This window comes from Anabrus simplex, chromosome X (genome assembly GCF_040414725.1).
Source record: "Anabrus simplex isolate iqAnaSimp1 chromosome X, ASM4041472v1, whole genome shotgun sequence".
In the NCBI taxonomy this organism is placed as follows: domain Eukaryota; kingdom Metazoa; phylum Arthropoda; class Insecta; order Orthoptera; family Tettigoniidae; genus Anabrus; species Anabrus simplex.
In genome coordinates this window covers 178,411,647-178,432,211 of record NC_090279.1, presented here as the reverse complement: position 1 = coordinate 178,432,211, position 20,565 = coordinate 178,411,647, and the positions used below count along the sequence as shown (strand labels likewise).

General features: G+C 38.2%; 1 protein-coding gene across 2 annotated transcripts; it reads right to left on the bottom strand.

Annotated features, from left to right (window-relative positions):
- Positions 1–1,982: 1,982 nt before the first annotated feature.
- LOC136886035 (uncharacterized) lies at positions 1,983–19,607 on the bottom strand. Of its 2 annotated transcripts, none has more exons than XM_067158747.2 (3): positions 19,427–19,607; positions 19,217–19,347; positions 1,983–4,223 (listed from the first exon to the last, which is right to left on the bottom strand). In XM_067158747.2, the coding sequence occupies exons 2-3, from the start codon at positions 19,217–19,219 to the stop codon at positions 2,862–2,864; spliced, it is 1,365 nt and encodes a 454-aa protein (XP_067014848.2). In that variant the 5' UTR covers positions 19,220–19,347; positions 19,427–19,607; the 3' UTR covers positions 1,983–2,861. The 2 variants fall into 2 exon arrangements, with proteins under 2 accessions (XP_067014848.2, XP_067014847.2); XM_067158746.2 differs by having other exon boundaries at positions 19,460–19,607.
- Between the last annotated feature and the right edge of the window lie 958 nt (positions 19,608–20,565).

The window sequence follows — 20,565 nt, the reverse complement described above, 5'->3', positions numbered from 1 at the left end:
TGGCCAAAATTTCAGGTTTTTCAATCAAAAAAGGTCTATGTAACAAGCCCAATGCATAAGTAAAGGGCTTATAACCAAAAAGTTGGAGGAAGTAGTGTTTTGAACAATCTAAAGACTGAACTGGTTGTATCAACAGTAGTTCGTGTAATAAATGTCGCTCTAGAATAAGTGATGAGGGAATGGTACAAATATCATTCGAAAAGACTGAGATAATGGTAGCAGATTCCCTAGTAATAAATCAGAGGGAATGGTACAAATATCATTCGAAAAGACTGAGATAATGGTAGCAGATTCCCTAGTAATAAATCATATAACAGTAAATAACAGGAAAGTAAAGAAAAGTAATCTCTCTTTACCAAGAAAAATTATAGAGAACCTCTGGAATATGAAGCAACAAGTAGGATGGATAAAGGAAATTAGAGAGGATATGGAAGAAATAGAAATAACTCGGGACGATTTGCAAAATAAGACTAAACATTTAAAGAAACTGAAAAACATTAAAAATAAGATTTAAACCAAACATAGACTGAACGACTTACAGTGAAAAGGGTATTTACAGATGAAGAATGATAGAAAAGATCAGCAAAGTTTATAATTTACATGTTCCGTATTGATGACAATATAATTAGTGAAGATAAATGAGGTAATCCACCTCATCAATACAATCAATGAATTGATTAGGTGGATCAGAACGAAAGAAAAGCTACTGGGCAATTCGGAAAGAAAACCTATAGAAAAAGGTGACCAGAAAATGAGTGAACGAAGTGGTCCAATGAGGTCGTAAAAGAAGAAGAAATAACTGTCAAAGTTCCATTTTTCTTCATTAGACACAGCTGCCTTCACAGTGATCAGAAAACTTCGTAAAGATTTCAGTTGATAATACTAGAAGCATAAAAGATATCTGTGCCAAAAAACTTCAACATCCTTATGGTGTTGTCTATTCAACTGCAGATGTCAAGTATGCAGTTTTATTTAAAATTCCCTTAAAAACAAATCTCTAAAGAGCTTTTGATTGGCTTCATCCTATTTTTGTTTCTAGAAAAATACATAATACATTCTGTTTGCCTGTGTCTTCTTTCTGTTCCTGAAAGAATATAAAACACAGCCTATTGTTCAATCTCTCGATTTCTATAACAAACTTCTATAATTATTTCCAAACACTTCAGACCATAAGAATTTCAATTGCACTTCACTTTGATTTTCAAGCAATTTACTGTAAACAGTCACAGTTACAACTAAGAAGCGTCTTCTGGCATTCATTTTTTTTTCATATAGACCGATTTTCACAATGGCGTAAAGTAGGTTGTTCATTAATAATTGAAAATAAACCAATCAATTAGAAATCCCTCCAACAAATAAACAAAGGCCAAAGCATTGAATTTCAAATGGACTCTAGCTCCATGACTGGTCACTAGGTCCAGCACTTCCAAGACATAACTAATGTGCTAGGAATTAGTTATCCATACAAGTACCAAAGAGAATGAATACGATAATGGATAACAAATAACCCTCCAGTATATATGATTATGCATCGAATCTCAGACACACTCATTTTTAAAGGGAAAACTCCATAGTTCCCTATGTGATATTCTTTCTTTATGCACATTTATGTGTAATTCTTACATAAATTAAGGATAAATAAAAAGCTGCAAATAAAAAAATCATATGCAAACGTTGAAGAGTACTTAAAAAATTGGAGACGCCACCCATTGAAACTGTGTCCTTGTCAACAACTTGTTTAAACATCATTTTGTATTATATTTAATATGATCTAATTTGATTTCGATAAAGGAATGTTGGGCTTTACGTCGCACCGACACAGATAGGTCTTATGGCGACGATGGTATAGGAAAGGCCTAGGAGTTGGAAGGAAGCGGCTGTGGCCTTAATTAAGGTACAGCCCCAGCATTTGCCTGGTGTGAAAATGGGAAACCACGGAAAACCATTTTCAGGGCTGCCGATAGTGGGATTCGAACCTACTATCTCCCGGATGCAAGCTCACAGCCGCGCGCCTCTATGCGCACGGCCAACTCGCCCGGTCATTAAGTCTTAATGTAAATATATGAATTTTTTAACCTATATAACTGAAAAAGAGAATTAACATACTATTTCTCAAAACATGTACTACTATATCTTCTAAAAGTGTGAAATATAAATAAATTTTAATACACAGTAATGAATGATAAACAAAAAGCTGTAAGTAAAAAATCATATGCAAACATTAAAGAGTATTTAAATTGGAGATGCTGCCCATAGAAACTGTGTCCTTGTCAATAACTTGTTTAAACACCATTTTGTATCATATTTAATATGATCTCATTTGATTTTGATAAAGGGATATTACACAATGTAAGTTTTCTTCTTATATAGGCTAAAGGAAATAAAGTATTGAGGAACAACGCCAAACAAAGAATCTTGGTGAGAAACTAGCGACAATGTCGCAAAACTATCATGTCCAGATTAATAATGAAAGAATACTCTGCTAAATTTTACAGGGAACAGAAATTACTTTCGAAAAAAATGTAAGCTGAAGAAGCTCCTGTTTTATTTTGAAGTGTCTGTCAACAAACTTCTATTACAGTGATTGGCAGATTTCTAATTGATTGGATGTTCATTCATTACAAGAGATTCAAAGTCTTCCTTCTTAAGCAGACTAAAGGAAATGAAGTATTGATGAAGAAATAAAGAATGTGACGATATTACACAATCCCTTTGTATCTTCATTAATTAACTAGTTTTTTAGTGTGTTCATTAGACTTCCTTCCCTTTACCATAAATCTCTGTACACAATACATTCCAACATTTTTGTACTTTTACTGAAAATACTGAAGAGGGAAACTTTTCCATGCAGTTAAAGGATTTTATCGGACTCTGACCAGTGTACCTTCAGAGCGAAGTTTTGACAAGCCTTTCCAATCCATATTCATGCAATTGTTTACACTTAGGAACCTTAAATGCTTCAATTTACTAGTTATTTCACCAAAAGGAAATCCCAGAATATTACAGTAATCTAGCATAAGAATCCTTAAATTACTGAATTCCATTAACTTCTTCATGCCTGCCTCCTTTATTTCAGGACAAAGAGAGAGATCTAAAAAATTTAACTTCTTGCATTCATGCAAATAAAAGATAGCATCATCGGTGATAGCAGTACCCCGCAAGCTAAGACATTCTAGTTGAGAAAGTGTTGAAAGACTATGAACACTGTCATCGGTCAATGCTGGAACTTCCACAAAATGAACACTTTTCAGCAGTGGACAATACCTTGCAATAGTTTCTGCTATCTCCTGTTTATAATTCAACATTTCTATGATCTTCAGTTCTCTTAACTGACTCATACCGTGATCCCGAAAGACATTCAGAATAATTTTACGTTCCAGCTCCTCGTCACTATCAAAGGTACCATCGCTCAAGAAATTCAACGTTAAGGACTGTATGCTTTTCATGTGTCGAAGTAATACAAGACCACCAGCGCTGTTCTCTTTACCCACACAGTCGCACTCAATATCTAGTTCTTTCAACACTCGGCAAACTGAGATATATGGCAAAGCACACTCACCAACACACCAACATTTCATAGACAGCTTTTCTAATTGACCTGCCTTCTGTTCCATTAAATAAGCAAGTTCTTGACTCGATAAATTTGCAACCTTTAAATCTATACTAGTTAATGCTCGACAACCATCTGCGATAGGCTTCAGGATCAGCGGTAGTTTATCATATTCACTTACAATGGTAAGCCTTTTCAGTTTAGGCATCTGGCAGATCTGCTCTAAGCCATTCTTGTAATTATTATGATCAAGCGCAAGACACAGTTCCTCGATGTGAACACACCGTAAGCTAAGACTCCTTAAGTATTCACATGACAAGGGTTGATAAGAGCAAAAGTACAAAGATCTCAAAAGCGGACAATTATCAAGGATACCATATAAGGCATCATTATCTACCATATATTTCAGAACCAGATCCTGCAATTTTGGCATCTTCTTAAGACTTTTCACAATTGCCCCATTGTCCTGTTTGATGTCAGGACAGAATATTAGATGTCTCCATGTCCTTGTTTCATTGGCAGCATCTCTCCATCGTTTACACACGTTTGGTATATTATTTATCAAGTCATCAATTTCGAGATATGTAAATATCTCAACAAGTAATTCGTACGGCAGGTCTTGAATCCCACACGGCTCAGTGGAACACATCTTTAATGTTGTCGTTACATCTACCTGAAACAGAAAAACACCTTTATTACAACTGACTAAATATTTATACTGTCACAGTATAGAACAACAGCAGTATAGAAGGTGATATTAGCAGATGACATTGCGGTGCAGGCAGCAAATAAAAGAATGTAAAAGGTCAACCGGACATGTTGAAAGAGTAAAACTAAATACATTTAGAAGCTACTATACAAAACTTCAATATCTGCAGCCGTCTTCCTCATGTTATAGACGATCACCTTCACGCTATCAGAGACTTATGGGCAGAAAGGAAGTCAATATTGGAGAAGTTAGATGTTTATGATAGTAATAATTGACTGTTCGGCGAATTTGTAAACTACACAAGAACCTCGTTTATCCGGCCCTCATCAGCCTGAATCTCCGGTTTATCCGGATCGAAAATAATAAAATTTTTATTTACTTGTACAATATTAGATTCTTCTTGAACATCTTTTCCGCCAAGAATAGTTAAGGACAGGAATTGGAAGTAAGTCGGCCGCGGTCTATCAAAGGTACCATCCCGGCATTCACCTGGAATTGAGAGTGGGAAACCATGGACTCTTCTGAGTTCCTTGACACATCTGCATGCATTTCCAGATGCTTGAACGTAGAAGTGAACAACGTAAATGACTGGCTGAAAAAATGACTGTAATTCAGGCCACGGCATAATGACAGATGAATAAATTATTGTCTCTTGTTCCTCGGCAGGTAATGACGAGAGTGATGGTGAATTCCAAAATGAAACCGGCGCTCCATCAGAAGAAACAGTGACTCATGGAGATGCAACAATGCAGCTGGACAAACTGATGGCCTATTTAGAATCTCAGACCGAAAACACACTGGCAGAACTGATCCTTGGATAATAGTAAAACGTCTTTGTGATCGTGCTGCACGCAAACACTATACAAAAGTAAAACAGAAAAAGCTCACACATTATTTTAGTGCATAAAACAATCGTAAATGTAAGAAAAGCATTCTTATATTTTTTTGTACAACTGAAAAAGGTATTTCTGTACAACTTATGTTAATATATTATACAGATGTACTGTATTTGGTTTTTAGTTTTTCCGGATTATCCCGATTTTCGATAATTCGGACCAGTTCTGGTCCCACTTAATCCGGATAAACGAGGTTCTTGTGTACTGCGGGAACAAAGCATAAAATAAATTGATGAACAATTAACCCCAGCCAGAAAGATGGTAAATTCACCCACAGCCCAAGGTTTACTATTGCATGTGCCTGCGGATTGTCAATATAAACCAAAGGTTTTTTAAATACCTATGTAGGATGCCTCGCAGATGTATGTGAGAACCATATTATCAAATGAGCGAGTTTGAAAGAGGGCGCATTATTGGCATGAGAGAATGTGATGCATCCATCCAGGAAACTGCTGCTTGTGTGGGACGAAGTGTGTCGGCAGTGCAAGGTGCGTGTACAGAATGGTTTGCAGAACACAACAAGATGGGTCCAGTCGCACAACCCAGATCACCTCCTGGTAAGATCGACACCACCTCATCCGAATGGCACTGCAGGACAGATCTGCGTCCTCCTTGGCTCTGGCGCAACAGTGGAACACTATCAGGAGACAGTCCGTCGCCGTTTGTTACGGTTTAAGTTACCGGCGCATCGTCCACTTCTCCGTCTACCTTTGACTAAAGTGCATGAACATGCTAGACTGCAATGGTGTATGGAACGACGTCACTAGGGATAGGAATGGCAGCAGAGAGTGTTTTCGGACGAATCCAGCTTCTGTTTGAAAACGATGGCTGCATTTTGGTTCACTGCAGACATGGGGAAAAGCATCGCACTGACTGCATTCACACGAGACATACAGCACCAACTCAAGGCCTTATATAGCGTGGGGTGCTATTGGATACAACCACAAATCAGTCGGTGCGTGTCCAGGGCACTGTGACCAGTTCAACCTACATGAATGACATCCTGCGACCCGTGGCCATACCCTTTCTGCACGACACTCCACAGATGCCATATTTCAGCAGGACAATGAGCGACCACATGTTGCTGTACGAACACGTGCCTTCTTGTTGTCACAGGATGTCAGACTGTCGCCCTGGCCCGCCCTATCACCGGACCTGTCGCCAAACAAAAATGTGTAGGATACGGCTAAACGACGGGTGCGGCGCTGTGACCGAATACCAACCACCGAAGATGAACTGTGGAACCAGGGGAAGATGCCATCAAGCATGGAACAAGTTATCAGTGCCCATGGAGGACCCAGTGCCTACTAGGCAACAAGACACATGCCGAACCTAGGTGACTGAAATGCTAATCGTTTCTGCAGAACATACTAGTGGACATGTCCTATGAATATGAACTTCCTATCTCTAGTCTTTCAAGGTGTTCTGTTTTTTATGAACATCAGTGTAATTCCCAAGCTACTTGCCACCAATATTCACGCATGCTATTTTACTCGGGACCAGCAGTAATCCCATCTATCGGAGATGAGTGATATTAGGGCATCTAATGTACAGAGTGTCATTCCTTCTTTCATAACTCCCTCTCATCTAATTCTTCAAGCGATTGTTCCTTTATTATTTTTTATAATCACCTTCACAATTGTCCTTTTCAATATGGACTGTGACCATGCAGTTTTACACGATTAAACAATATTTCAATGTTGATATGGACTAAGGAACAAAAGTCTAAATTCATGACTTCTATTATCATAGATTCACAACTAAGTATTTTTTATTTTCCTCCTTGTCGATACACTAAATTGCTTAAGGCAACTTATTGGTTAAAACTGGTACATGTTTCGTATATTATAAACATCTTCTGCCACATAACACTGTTTAGATGAAAAAGTCATATAATGACAGAGTATCAATGTTTTAGAGGAAGTGTCCTTAAAATTAACATAAGAAGATTGACAACATTAAAAACAAAATCATAGTTGGTATGGCAAAATTGTATTAGACATAAATGATCGGAATTTGTATTCCCTACAATTTTTGTTATGTAATACTTTTCAGCAGGGCTAAAAACATAGGTATTTAAAAAAAACATTTAAGCACATTCCCCCAAAACTACCATTTCATGCAGCATGAACAAAACTATTTATAGCCTATATTATAGTAGCTTATTTCCAGACTTCACATACAGATTGTCATTTAATTCTGTTCACCCATTTTCTCGTGGACTTAGCAACGAAAATCGAAATTCATGAATATCTATTATCATGGCTGGTACGGTAAAAATGTATAGGCTTAAAACATAAATGATCAGAAATTTAATTCTATACGACTTTAGCTCATAGATTATGAATTTCATTATGGTCTCTATTGACAATTGATCACTATCAAAGGGTGGCAAAGGATCCACCTATTCAATTCCATTAGCAGTATATGACTTTAGTTATGTATAGGGTCGATGCATAAGTTCGTGCGGTATTCTTTTGGGTTCACAAGTATGAAGGATGAGTTTTCCACCTAATCAATACTTTATTTTGCACAGTGTCAATATATAGTGTAAATAATACTCATGTGCTTGAACTATCAATACAGACTATGAAGCTAATAGATTATAGTTCTTTTGGGTTGGCAACAATGCAGCGTGAAGGGATTGTTTATCGTTATTCCATTGTTTTAGTTGAGTTTTGAGTTTTTGTGTTGTGAAACACAGGTTTTCTTGACTGTGAATGTATTATTTGTGTATATTTCAAACGGATATGGAATGTCAAGTTAAGAAAAGTGAGCATTTCTGACTCATTTTACTCTTTAAGTTTAACTGAGGAACCAGTGCAGCAGGAGCTGCGAGAACAACTTGTGAAGTGTACGGAAATAAAGCAATTGCTGAAGGAACAGCACAAAAATGGTTTTCCCACTTTCAAGCAGGATGGTTTGACTTGTCTGATGATCCACATTCTGGAAGACCTTCAATTTTGACAAAAATCGTTTGAGTTGCATCATGAGAATCCTTGTCAAACAATGTGGGAAATGGTGCAAGTTTTTGAATGTGATCAGTCAATTATTGTATGCCATTTGCATTCGATGGGTAAGGTAGAGAAATTGGGTATATGGGTACCACATGTGCTAAGTGACAGACAAAAATCAACGAGTAAACATCTGTTCGTCATTGCTTGTCCGGCACCGGTTGGCTTGTGACAGGCACAAAGCATTCCTTTCAAACACTGTCACTGGTGATGAGAAATGGTGCCTGTTGTCAACATGAAGAAGAGGAAAGAGTGGCTAAGCCCATCAAAGAAAGCAACTCCCTGTGCCAAGGATAGTGCCCATCCACAGAAAATCATGTTGTGTGTCTGGTGGATCAAAAAGATGGCATTCTTCACCATGAACTTCTTCCAAAAAACGTAACAATTACCTCTGCTGTGTATAGTGACCTGCTAAAATGGCTTCCCGTTGCTACTGACAACAGAAAACAACCAGTCTTATTGCTCCATGATAACACTCGTCCAAATACAGCGCAACTGACCAAAGGTTTGATTGCTGAACTTGGCTGGGAGCCTCTTCCTCATCCTCCGTATTACTCTGACCTTGCCCTCTCCGCTCTCTTTCTAACCACATTCAGGGGCAAATGCTTCCTGATGAAGCTTCTCTTGACCAATGGCTAACAGATTTCTTCCAGTCAAAACCAACAGTACTACAGGCAAGGTATTCAACTGCTACCTCAACGTTGACAAGTCATAGAAAGTGGAGGTGAATACATCACTGAGTGATTCTGAGTTACAGTGCGTGACAGTAAAATAAAGTACCGCACAAACTTATGCAAATCACCCTAAAGCAAATTTCTGGAAAAGTAAATGGAAAGGACTGTCAAACTCCAAATGGGCAAATACTCTCAAAATGTCGCGCAACATCTCGACAGTTCAAACAGTTACTGGAAGATGTCTTGGCACAATCCGCTGCCCTCATCCACATTGTGGCGAGAATGAACCTCTTGGTCATGTGCTAGGATACTACCGCAACGGAGAATTGCTAAGGAATGCCCGTTATCACAGAGTGAGGGCAACCTTAGCCTCTGCACTCAGAGATTTACAGTGAACAGTTTGTGAAGAAGTACAATGTATCCCGTCCATGGGGTCCAATAGAGGAGCAGAGCACATACTGTTGCGGTGCACGAAGTGCGTGGCAGTACAATGGGTGTGTACAGAATGGTACAGAAGGCCGCAGAACACGACGAGATGGGTCTGTTTAAAGTTAAAAATTTCATTGTTCTGTATTGAAGAATATTACAGTTAAAATTGAAATAGTTGATGAAGAGATTCAACCTATTCAGTACAAAAGAACAAGAAATGTAGTGAATTACATTCCCATTTAATAATAAGTAGAAATGGTACCGGTTTCGACCCTAGTTCAGGTCATCATCAGCCGATTAAAACATGAAAAACAAAGCATAGGAAAAGGAAATAAAAGATCAAGTACACTCCGGATCAGTAGAAGAGGCAATATAAAAATGAACGGGGGTTGACGCTGTAAAACTCAGAAGAAGTAAAATGCAAGTCACTCAAAAGAAAACAGTGCGCAATTCTCTGAGCAGCATGGCACACGCAGCACTAGGCAAAGTCCCACAATGTTTACGAATAGCGGAGAACGGTTAAATGAGCCAGTTTTTAAACACTGTCGGGCACAAAGTCACATCACAATCGAACACATACGAAGATCCATAATCGTGCAGGAGTTGAAGACGAGTAGATCCATTGAAGCAACTTGCCAGCTCCCGGTGATCAGCACGACACATTCAACATCAGGCACTGTGGTTTCAAACGCCAAAGTAAAATGGAGAATAGCTTGAAGATCCAGTAATTTTCCTCGGTCGCGGGAAAGTAAGTATATAGATAAATATAATACAATTCAATATAATTGAATAAGTAATTGTGCTCCTATAGAATACTTAGAACAGTTGACGTGAGAAAACAATTGTGAAGAGAAAAATATATAGTAAAAAGCGCAATACCGGAAACAAATGAAAACGTGTATGCACAGTGCACAATTTTTTAAAACATAAAAAATTCAGGTCTTGATTGAAGTAGTCGAAATCGGCGCAAGGCAGGAGTTGAGTATGAATGAGAAGAACCCAAATGAAGGTGGAATTGATTTTTTTTTTAAAGAAAAGATAGAATAAATTAATAGAGGAAGAGGAATAGTGGAATAAGGTAGGAATAAAAGAAATTGAAATTAAATGGTGTTGAAGAAGGATAAGATAGGGAGATAGATGAAGGAGGGGTAGTTTAGGGTGGGTTATTGGAGGCAGAAAATGTGGGTAGGAAATTTGTAAGGCATGGAAAATAGAATTGGGGTTTTGAAATTAGAATTAGGAAGTCGAAAAGGATATTGGGTTTTTCTGAAATGTCGTTTAAATTGAAATTAGGGTTGAAGTATTGATCAAGGTGAATAAAGCAATTTTCAGTAGTGTTTAAGAGGGGGCCTTTGTTTATGATTTTAAGTATTTTCATGTCTTTTTCAATATTGGTGAAACTATGGTTGGAGTCTTGTATGTGTTGTCCTATGGCAGAGAATCTGTTGTATTTAATGGCGTTGATATGTTCGGAGTATCTGATATTGAAGTTGCGGCCAGTTTGTCCGATGTAGGAGGAATTGCAGTTGTTACATTTGAATCTGTACACTCCAGATTTAGAAAAAGCATTAGATTTATTTAGTGATTTAGAGTTGTGTAAAATATCCAAATTTCTATTGTTAGTTCTAAAAGAAATTTTCATGTTGTGTTTTTTAAAAATATTAGTTATTTTATAAGCATCTTGAGTGAAAGTGGAAAATGCAGTTGGTTTTGTTATGTCTTTAGATACAGTGGTTTTAGGACGGTGTTTGAATTTGGGCCCAATATGTCGACGACACTTTGGTAATTTTAAATGAAGAATCAACCAACGCAGCCTCTACACTTATTCATCTCAACAACTTAGACTGCCGGGCTGAGTGGCTCAGACGGTTAAGGCACTGGCCTTCTGACCCCAACTTGGCAGGTTCGATCCTGGCTCAGTCCGGTGGTATTTGAAGGTGCTCAAATACGTCAGCCTCGTGTCGGTAGATTTACTGGCACGTAAAAGAACTCCTGCGGGACTAAATTCCGGCACCTCGGCGTCTCCGAAAACCGTAAAAGAGTAGTTAGTGAGACGTAAAACAAATAACATTATTATTATAACAACTTAGACTCTAACATTAAATTCACCCTCGAATCAGAACACAACCAAAACTCTTAACTTTCTAGACTTAAATCACTAGACATCCTTCTTCATTATCTTACAAAATATTCAGAAAACCAACCCAAACAGCAACCACAATACGACAAGATTCTTCACACCCTCAAGCACATAAACGTGCTACTTATAACAGCTTAATTTTTCGTGCCTTCAACACCCCTATGTCTAAAAAAGATTTAAATAATGAATTGAGCACCATCTGTAACATTGCTAAATTCAATGGCTTTAACAGCTCCTTCATAAACTGCATCATCAACAAATTCAAACACCGTCCTAAAACCACTTTATCTAAAGACATAACAAAACCAACTGCTTTTTCCACTTTCACTCAAGATGCTTATAAAATAACTAATATTTTTTAAAAACACAACATGAAAATTTCTTTTAGAACTAACAATAGAAATTTGGATATTTTACACAACTCTAAATCACTAAATAAATCTAATGCCTTTTCTAAATCTGGAGTGTACAGGTTCAAATGTAACAACTCCAACTCCTCCTACATCGGACAAACTGGCCGCAACTTCAATATCAGATACTCCGAACATATCAACGCCATTAAATACAATAGATTCTCCGCCATAGGACAACACATACAAGACTCCAACCATAGTTTCACCAATATTGAAAAAGACATGGAAATACTTAAAATCATAAACAAAGGCCCCCTCTTAAACACTACTGAATATTGCTTTATTCACCTTGATCAATACTTCAACCCTAATTTCAATTTAAACGACATTTCAGAAAAACCCAATATCCTTTTCGACTTCCTAATTCTAATTTCAAAACCCCAATTCTATTTTCCATGCCTTACAAATTTCCTACCCACATTTTCTGCCTCCAATAACCCACCCTAAACTACCCCTCCTTCATCTATCTCCCTATCTTATCCTTCTTCAACACCATTTAATTTCAATTTCTTTTATTCTTACCTTATTCCACTATTCCTCTTCCTCTATTAATTTATTCTATCTTTTCTTTTAAAAAAAATCAATTCCACCTTCATTTGGGTTCTTCTCATTCATACTCAACTCCTGCCTTGCGCCGATTTCGACTACTTCAATCAAGACCTGAATTTTTTATGTTTTAAAAAATTGTGCACTGTGCATACACGTTTTCATTTGTTTCCGGTATTGCGCTTTTTACTATATATTTTTCTCTTCACAATTGTTTTCTCACGTCAACTGTTCTAAGTATTCTATAGGAGCACAGTTACTTATTCAATTATATTGAATTGTATTATATTTATCTATATACTTACTTTCCCGCGACCGAGGAAAATTACTGGATCTTCAAGCTATTCTCCATTTTACTTTGGCGTTTGAAACCACAGTGCCTGATGTTGAATGTGTCGTGCTGATCACCGGGAGCTGGCAAGTTGCTTCAATGGATCTACTCGTCTTCAACTCCTGCACGATTATGGATCTTCGTATGTGTTCGATTGTGATGTGACTTTGTGCCCGACAGTGTTTAAAAACTGGCTCATTTAACCGTTCTCCGCTATTCGTAAACATTGTGGGACTTTGCCTAGCGCTGCGTGTGCCATGCTGCTCAGAGAATTGCGCACTGTTTTCTTTTGAGTGACTTGCATTTTACTTCTTCTGAGTTTTACAGCGTCAACCCCCGTTCATTTTTATATTGCCTCTTCTACTGATCCGGAGTGTACTTGATCTTTTATTTCCTTTTCCTATGCTTTGTTTTTCATGTTTTAATCGGCTGATGATGACCTGAACTAGGGTCGAAACCGGTACCATTTCTACTTATTATTAAATGGGAATGTAATTCACTACATTTCTTATTCTTTTGTATTGAATAGGTTGAATCTCTTTATCAATTATTTCAATTTTAACGGAGATGGGTCTGGTCACATCACCCAGACTCCCCCCACCATGAGGAGATCCAGACTTCATTCGAATGGCATTGCAGCTGTTATTCTTGATCCAACCATCTGGTTCAAAAGAGGCTTACCCCAGGCCAAGGAAGTTGACCAGAAAATGAAGAGCAGTTATAAACCATGCATCCCAAATCTGAGTGAAAGACATAACATTTGCCTAGAAGAATAGGTCCGTGACGGATCTGTTATTTGGAAGCAGAGACAGTGAAACAAAGCATAGACGGAAAATCTTGAAAAAGCTTGGAATTCAGTACACGACTCTGAACAAAATTATACGACAATTTAAAAGATTCCGCGACTATATAAAATGATCGCTTATACCACTCCTAAAACTGGGTGAGTTGGCCATGCGGATAGGGGCATACAGCTGTGAGCTTGTATCCAGGAGGTAGCGAGTTCGAACCCCACTGTCGGCAGCCCTAAATATGGTTTTCCGTGGTTTCCCCATTTTCACACCAGACAAATGTTGAGGCTGTATCTCAATTAAGTCCACGGCTATTTCCTTCCCACTCCTGGGCCTTTCCTATCCCTTATGTGTTGGTGCAACGTAAAAATAAAACCAGCACCACTCCTAAATGATAAATCTTTCAGTGTTTACTTTCTTCACAATATTTTTAATATTTTCGGTTATCATCGTCCAAATTGTAAAAATTCACGAACCATATGGTCATTCATTGTCTGTGAGCTGATACCTTTTGAAAATACTACTAGAAGTAGGATCAGAGGTCCCTCTGGCTATAACCAAGTGAATCATAACCTAAATTTATCAATTAATATATGAAAATTTAACAACAAAGAAGATAACAAAACAAAAAAAAAAAAAACAACATAAGACTCAGTTTTATACTGCGGATAAATCTAAGATGAAAACTTATCATCTAAAATGTATATCAAGGAGATTATATTTCTTTTAACATTTAACAAACAGATTACTTCAGTGAAATTCACTCACTTGGCTTAATATGTCGAAAGATAGCAGTGTTTGAGACATGTTTTTCTGACTGACACTACTTAGATCAATTTTGTGTAATTTAAGACCATTGTACATACTCTTGATTCATATGAATAATGGATATGGCCAAATATAAGGGAGCGTTAGATGTAAAATTCTCAGTAGTAAGCCAGCTGGGGACGATCGCCTATCAATCAACAATCAATCAATCAATCAATCAAGATCTGCATTTAAGGCAGTCACCCAGGTGGCAGATTCCCTATCTGTTGTTTCCTAGGCTTTTCTTAAATGATTTCAAAGAAATTCAAAATTTATTGAACATCTCCGCTGGTAAGTTATCTCACTCCCTAACTCCCCTTCCTATAAACAAATATTTTCCCAAATTTGTCCTCTTGAATTCCAACTTTATCTTCATATTATGATCTTTCCTACTTTTAAAGACACTACTCAAACTTATTCGTCTACTGATGTCATTCCACGCCATCTCTCCGCTGATAGCTCGGAACATACCACTTATAATACCAATATAAATGGTCCGTTATTGGACATTATAAATTATCCAGCTAACTCATTCCTGGTTGCCAGCATTTCGCCCCAGTGTACTAAGTTGGGCTCATCAATTGGTAAATAGCACACCAACCAAGATGCATGGCTACTGCATACCTATGGGAACCAACATCTATATTACATACCACTTAATCGAGCAGCTTGTCTTCTTTCTCCCAAATCTTTCCAGCCCAAACTTTGCAACATTTTTGTAACACTACTCTTTTGTCGGAAATCACCCAGACCAAATCGAGCTGCTTTTCTTTGGATTTTTTCCAGTTCATGAATCAAGTAATCCTGGTGAGGGTCCCATACACTGGAACCATACACTAGTTGGGGTCTTACCAGAGACGTATGTGCCCTTTCCTTGACATCTTTACTACAACCCATAAACACCCTCGTAAACATGTGCAGAGATCTGTACCCTTTATTTACTAACCCAATTATGTGATTACTCCAATGAAGATCTTTCCTTATATTAACACCACAGTCTAATATATACAGTCGCGAAGCTCTAATAAGAGGAAGGTTCATCCACTTGACAGCTGGAGCGATACTAACACCTCTAGCGGTGAGGTAGAGGCAACTTGCTAGCAGACAACAGGAAACGAATTACCACTACAGTCTAAAATTAACATAACATCTGAACCATTCATGCAAATAATGTCCTGACAAGGTTATTGTAATCCTTATGAAATAGTGGAGGAGGTCAAACAATTTAATGAGGAGTTCGAGGATAATATAGAAATATTTAATTAATCTTAAGGAGTTATGTTTCTTTACAGTGGACTATAACATAAAATCGCTTCTAGAGGGCAACCGGTTCGAAATAGGTATATACCATCGCAGACTTTTTTGTACAGGTCTTTGTTGTATACAAGGCACAACATAAAAGTTTATTGCTTCAACACATTTATACAATATGTACATGAAATAGAACGAAACTTTTCTTGAAGCTTATTGAGTTGCACACGTTTATACTATAAGGTAGTAGGCTGAGGGCCTGAGTATTATTTACATACGTAAGAATTGAGATTCCTATATACATTCAATATTGTCTTGATGAGACAGTCTGTTCAAATGAGAGAAGGTTCTTGATAGTCAAAAACTATCGGTCATGTATAATAACAAGTGGAACTTGTAGAGAGAGTTCGTATTAGCAGAATGCTAACAGGAGGCGTACAACTTGCAAGGAACTTGCGCCTAGTGTTCATATATAGCAGAATGCTATTATTGGAGTCGGAGCACTGTAGGGGACTTGAGCGAGTAGCAGAATGCTTGGATGGGTGCTCGACGTGGCTACGGGATGCAGGATGAATGAGGCAATGTCCAGAGGTGAAACCTCACGGCCAGGAATCAGTCGACCTATTCAGAACACATTTTTAAGAGGGTACCTCCGTGTCTGACTTGCGGTGTAGTCTGGTCGTTGGACACTGTAGGAGTCCTGGAGAGACGAGAAACGTTGCTCCTTTTAGCGCTGGCTGACGTCACCGACGATCACGTCAGCGCACTGCAGTCTGCCTCATGGTCTCTGGAAACGTCTGTGTTCAGCGGGCTGCGGAGCTTGTAGGCGCGGAGGACACACACAACAGTCTTTATGCTCTACAGTTCATACGCTTACACTTGGGGTCCATCGTTGATGGTTCAGGCAGCGTAAGCCAAGAAAGCAAGTGACCGACCATGGTAGAGCGCTGGCCTTCTTAGCCCAACTTGGCAGGTTCGATGTCGGTCGGTCACTTGCTTTCTTGGCTTACGCTGCCTGAACCGTCAACGATAGACCCCAAGTGTAAGCGTACGAATTGTAGAGCATGGAAACCTCTACAAACAATTCCGCAATGGTATATACCTATTTCGAACCGGTTGCCCTCTAGAAGCGATTTTATGTTATAGTCCACGGTAAAGAAAAATAACTCCTTAAGATTAAATAAATATATCGATATTATCCTCGAGCTCCTCATTGAAAAAAAATTGTTTGACCTACTCCAGTATTTCATAAGGATTACAATAACCTTGTCAGAACATTATTTGCATGAATGGTTCAGAAGTTATGACCATTTTAGACTGTAGTGGTAATTCGTTCCCTGTTGACTGCTAGCAAGTTGCCTCTACCTCACCGCTTGGAGCGCTGTAGTCACCTCAGATGAAAAATATCATCCGAGCTTCGCGACTGTATATATTAGACTGTGTTAACACCTAGATACAATGATCCCCAAAAGGAACTTTCACCCCATCAACGCGTTAGTTAAAACAGAGAGGACTTTTCCTATTTGTGAAACTCATAATCTGACTTTTCCCCGTTTATCATCATACTATTGCCTGCTGTCCATCTGACAACATTATCGAGGTCATTTTGCAGTTGCTCACAATCTTGTAACTTATTTATTATTCTATACAGAGTAACAGATTCCCTATCTGTTGTTTCCTAGCCTTTTCTTAAATGATTTCAAAGAAATTGCAAATTTATTGAACATCTCCCTTAGTGGTAAGTTATTCCACTTCCTAACTCCCCTTCCCATAAACAAATATTTTCCCAAATTTGTCCTCTTGAATTCCAACTTTATCTTCATATTATGATCTTTTCTACTTTTAAAGACACCACTCAAACTTATTTGTCTACTGATGTCATTCCACGCCATCTCTCTGCTGACAGCTCGGAACATGCCACTTATAATATACCAATATAAACTGTCTCTTATTAGACATTATAAATTTCCCAGCTAACTCATTCCTGGTTGCCAGCATTTTGCCCTAGTATGCGAACAATAATCATGCAAACAATAATCAAATAAGTACTTCAGATACGGACTATATTCCAACCCATTGTCTTTAGTATATCCCCAGAAATGTTATCAGTTCCAGCCGATTTTCTAGTTTTCAACTTTTGTATCTTATTGTAAATGTCGTTACCATATGTAAAGTTTAATACTTCTTTAGCATTAGTCACCTCCTCTATCTTGACATTACTCTTGTAACCAACAATCTTTACATAACTACACCCGAGGGACTGGAGTGGGACACTGATGATGAATTTCTCGCTGGGGAAGACATTAATCGCATGGACTGGCCAGCGAGGTCTGCGGATCTGAATCCTATAGGTGATGCCTGGGATGCACTGGACAGGCAAAATGCATCCCGTCAGCCTCTACCAAGGACCCCCCAAGACCTTCGTATTGCCCTTTCGGAGGAATGGGATCGACTGCCACAAGAGCTCTTGGACCATCTGATAGAGAGCATGCCACGTCGCTGCGAAGCATGTGTGGCCATTAGGGGTAACCATACACCCTATGAACAGCATATTTTGTTGTGGAAGACATTGCCAAGTTTTGTTAGTTGTTGTCAAAGGTGTACCTTAGCTATCAGAACCTTTCTGACACTGTTTTTTTGGACAAGTTGTGTGACATATGGTGTGTGATTCAGCTTCCGTTTGTTCAGAAATCCGTGTGACATTCCCATCAGGCAGTATGGCCTCGTTTAGTGATTATGCTTTAACTTTTGGACACTAGTGTACTTGAAGTGCATATCTTTGTAAGATCTCTTACTCCACTAAAAGCACATATTTAAATGGAGCTCAAGATACATGCCTATTCACAAAAACGGGAGGGTTAAGAGTTAAAGAAATTTCCATAAACATTTTCTTCTATTGAATTTTCCATGCAACAGGGTACCTGCTTTGTTTAATAATACTGGACAATGCTCTCTATCATCCTGTCAATCACAAAAAATGCTCCAACATCAACAGGATTGAAGGTGGGTTTTTTTTACATGTTGGAATGAGATACAAAAAATAAGTTGTAGTGGAAGACTGTGTAAAAAAATGTTATCATCCTTTTTGGAGCACATGACAGTGAAACACTGACAGAGGGGGGCTCTGAGGTGAGTGGAGTGGTAAGCCATGATGTCCTTCATATGCCTGCCATTGCATATAAGAACCTTGTTATTTCCTCATTCTGAGGGAAAGAGATGGTGAGCAACAATTCTTGGATGTCTTAATTAAAAGAACTGGCAACCATTACCCCTACTCCATCTAAATTTATAGAAAATAGAACTCAGATAATTAGAGTAGGTGAAGCATTATCTGATCCTGTACCCTAATGGTTAAGACAAGGATCCTGCAAAGCAGTATTATTAGACCTTTATGTTTTCTTATGATATAAATAAAGAACTGGAATCACAGAAAGGCTTTTTGCGAATGATGTTATACTGTGTAAAGAAATAAGTAAGTTAAAAGATTGTGAGCACTGCAAAATGACCTTTAACAATAAGGGTATTTCTTTATTGCACACAACACACACAATAATCCACTTAGCACTATGTTAATCCTGTCATACCTAACTTCAGTATGAGCTAGAAGCACAGGCAATAAGTAATTACGCACCAAAATACACAAACTATTTCAATCGTTAACTCACCATCAACAGGTGATTAGGTGAATAATTTTACTCAAGCTCCCAGCCACTTCGAGCTACTCTTCCACGAAACAAGCTACTAGCAAACGACAAAGAGACAATAGTAATGCCTACTGCAACACCGTCCAGAATGCCTATAACAAAAGAGTAAATCACAGATCAGGTAAACATTTATTATAGAAACGAAAGACAGGACAGATTCTAGACACCCACTTGCATTTACACGGCAAAACAATTGACATGTACCATGTAATCCTTGCTTTAAATCCTAAACTATGTTCATCAGTACGAAGAGCAACCAGAAATTTAGGAAGGGGAAACAATCACAACTGTGAAGACCAGAAATTCGCCACAGAACACTGGGTATACGATGAATGCCGACAGCGGAGAATGAGATGATGATGACGGATTGACAGTAATCTGACGCGATCTGACGGATGCTTGAGTAAGCAAGGCACTGTTTTGTTTCTTCAACAGCATGACCAACGTTACAAATAAAAATGTAGAAGAGAAAACATGAATAAAATACTCGCGAAAGGAAGCATAATCACGTCTTACGTTTTAATTATAGTTTCCATTTCTAACTGTAACCATGAAATTGTACATCATATCTATACAAATCTACAGTATTGGCAATTGTGAGACTTGTTTTGTATTATTGAACTGTCATTGAGCGCTTGTTCAACACGGGCGTTTTGTTAACCATACATGTAATTTCGACTTATTGTTCATTTTATCAGATCGTGGTGATGGTGGTGGTAATAATTGTTTTAAGAGGAAGTACAACAATAGGCAACCATCCTTCATATAACACTAATCAGAGAAAAAAACATGGAAAGGGCTCGAGGGCCACATTGGAACCCTTAGGCACGATCGCGGGCCAATAATAATTGTTACCGTGTTTTAGTGGTAGGTAGAGGTGAAAGAAGGTGCGGGTATGAACGGGTCTCAAACTACGGAATCACAGTTAATGTAAAATTTAACAAGGTTATATTTTCTTTTCAAAAACAAAGAAATAACAAGCATGGCAGGTACAAAGTAGCAAGTCCAAAGGGTAGTTACAATATTTACAGGATTTGGGCTTCGCGCCCTGACTTCACAATGCTTGGGCAATCAGCTCAGTTTTACCCCAAACACAAGTTTCAACAGAGGGGCAGAAAACCCCATTCATGCCTAGGAGTCCTTGCTCCAAATTACACTGAAAAGCCTCCACGAGGCATACAACACTCAATTTTCAAAAGAGCCACACGCTCTCAACTTTAAGCCTCTCAAAGGCCACACCAAACTCCACCTTCGAGTTGTCCTCACAGGACATAGACACAGGGGTAAAATACCCAACCTACTGAGGTCTA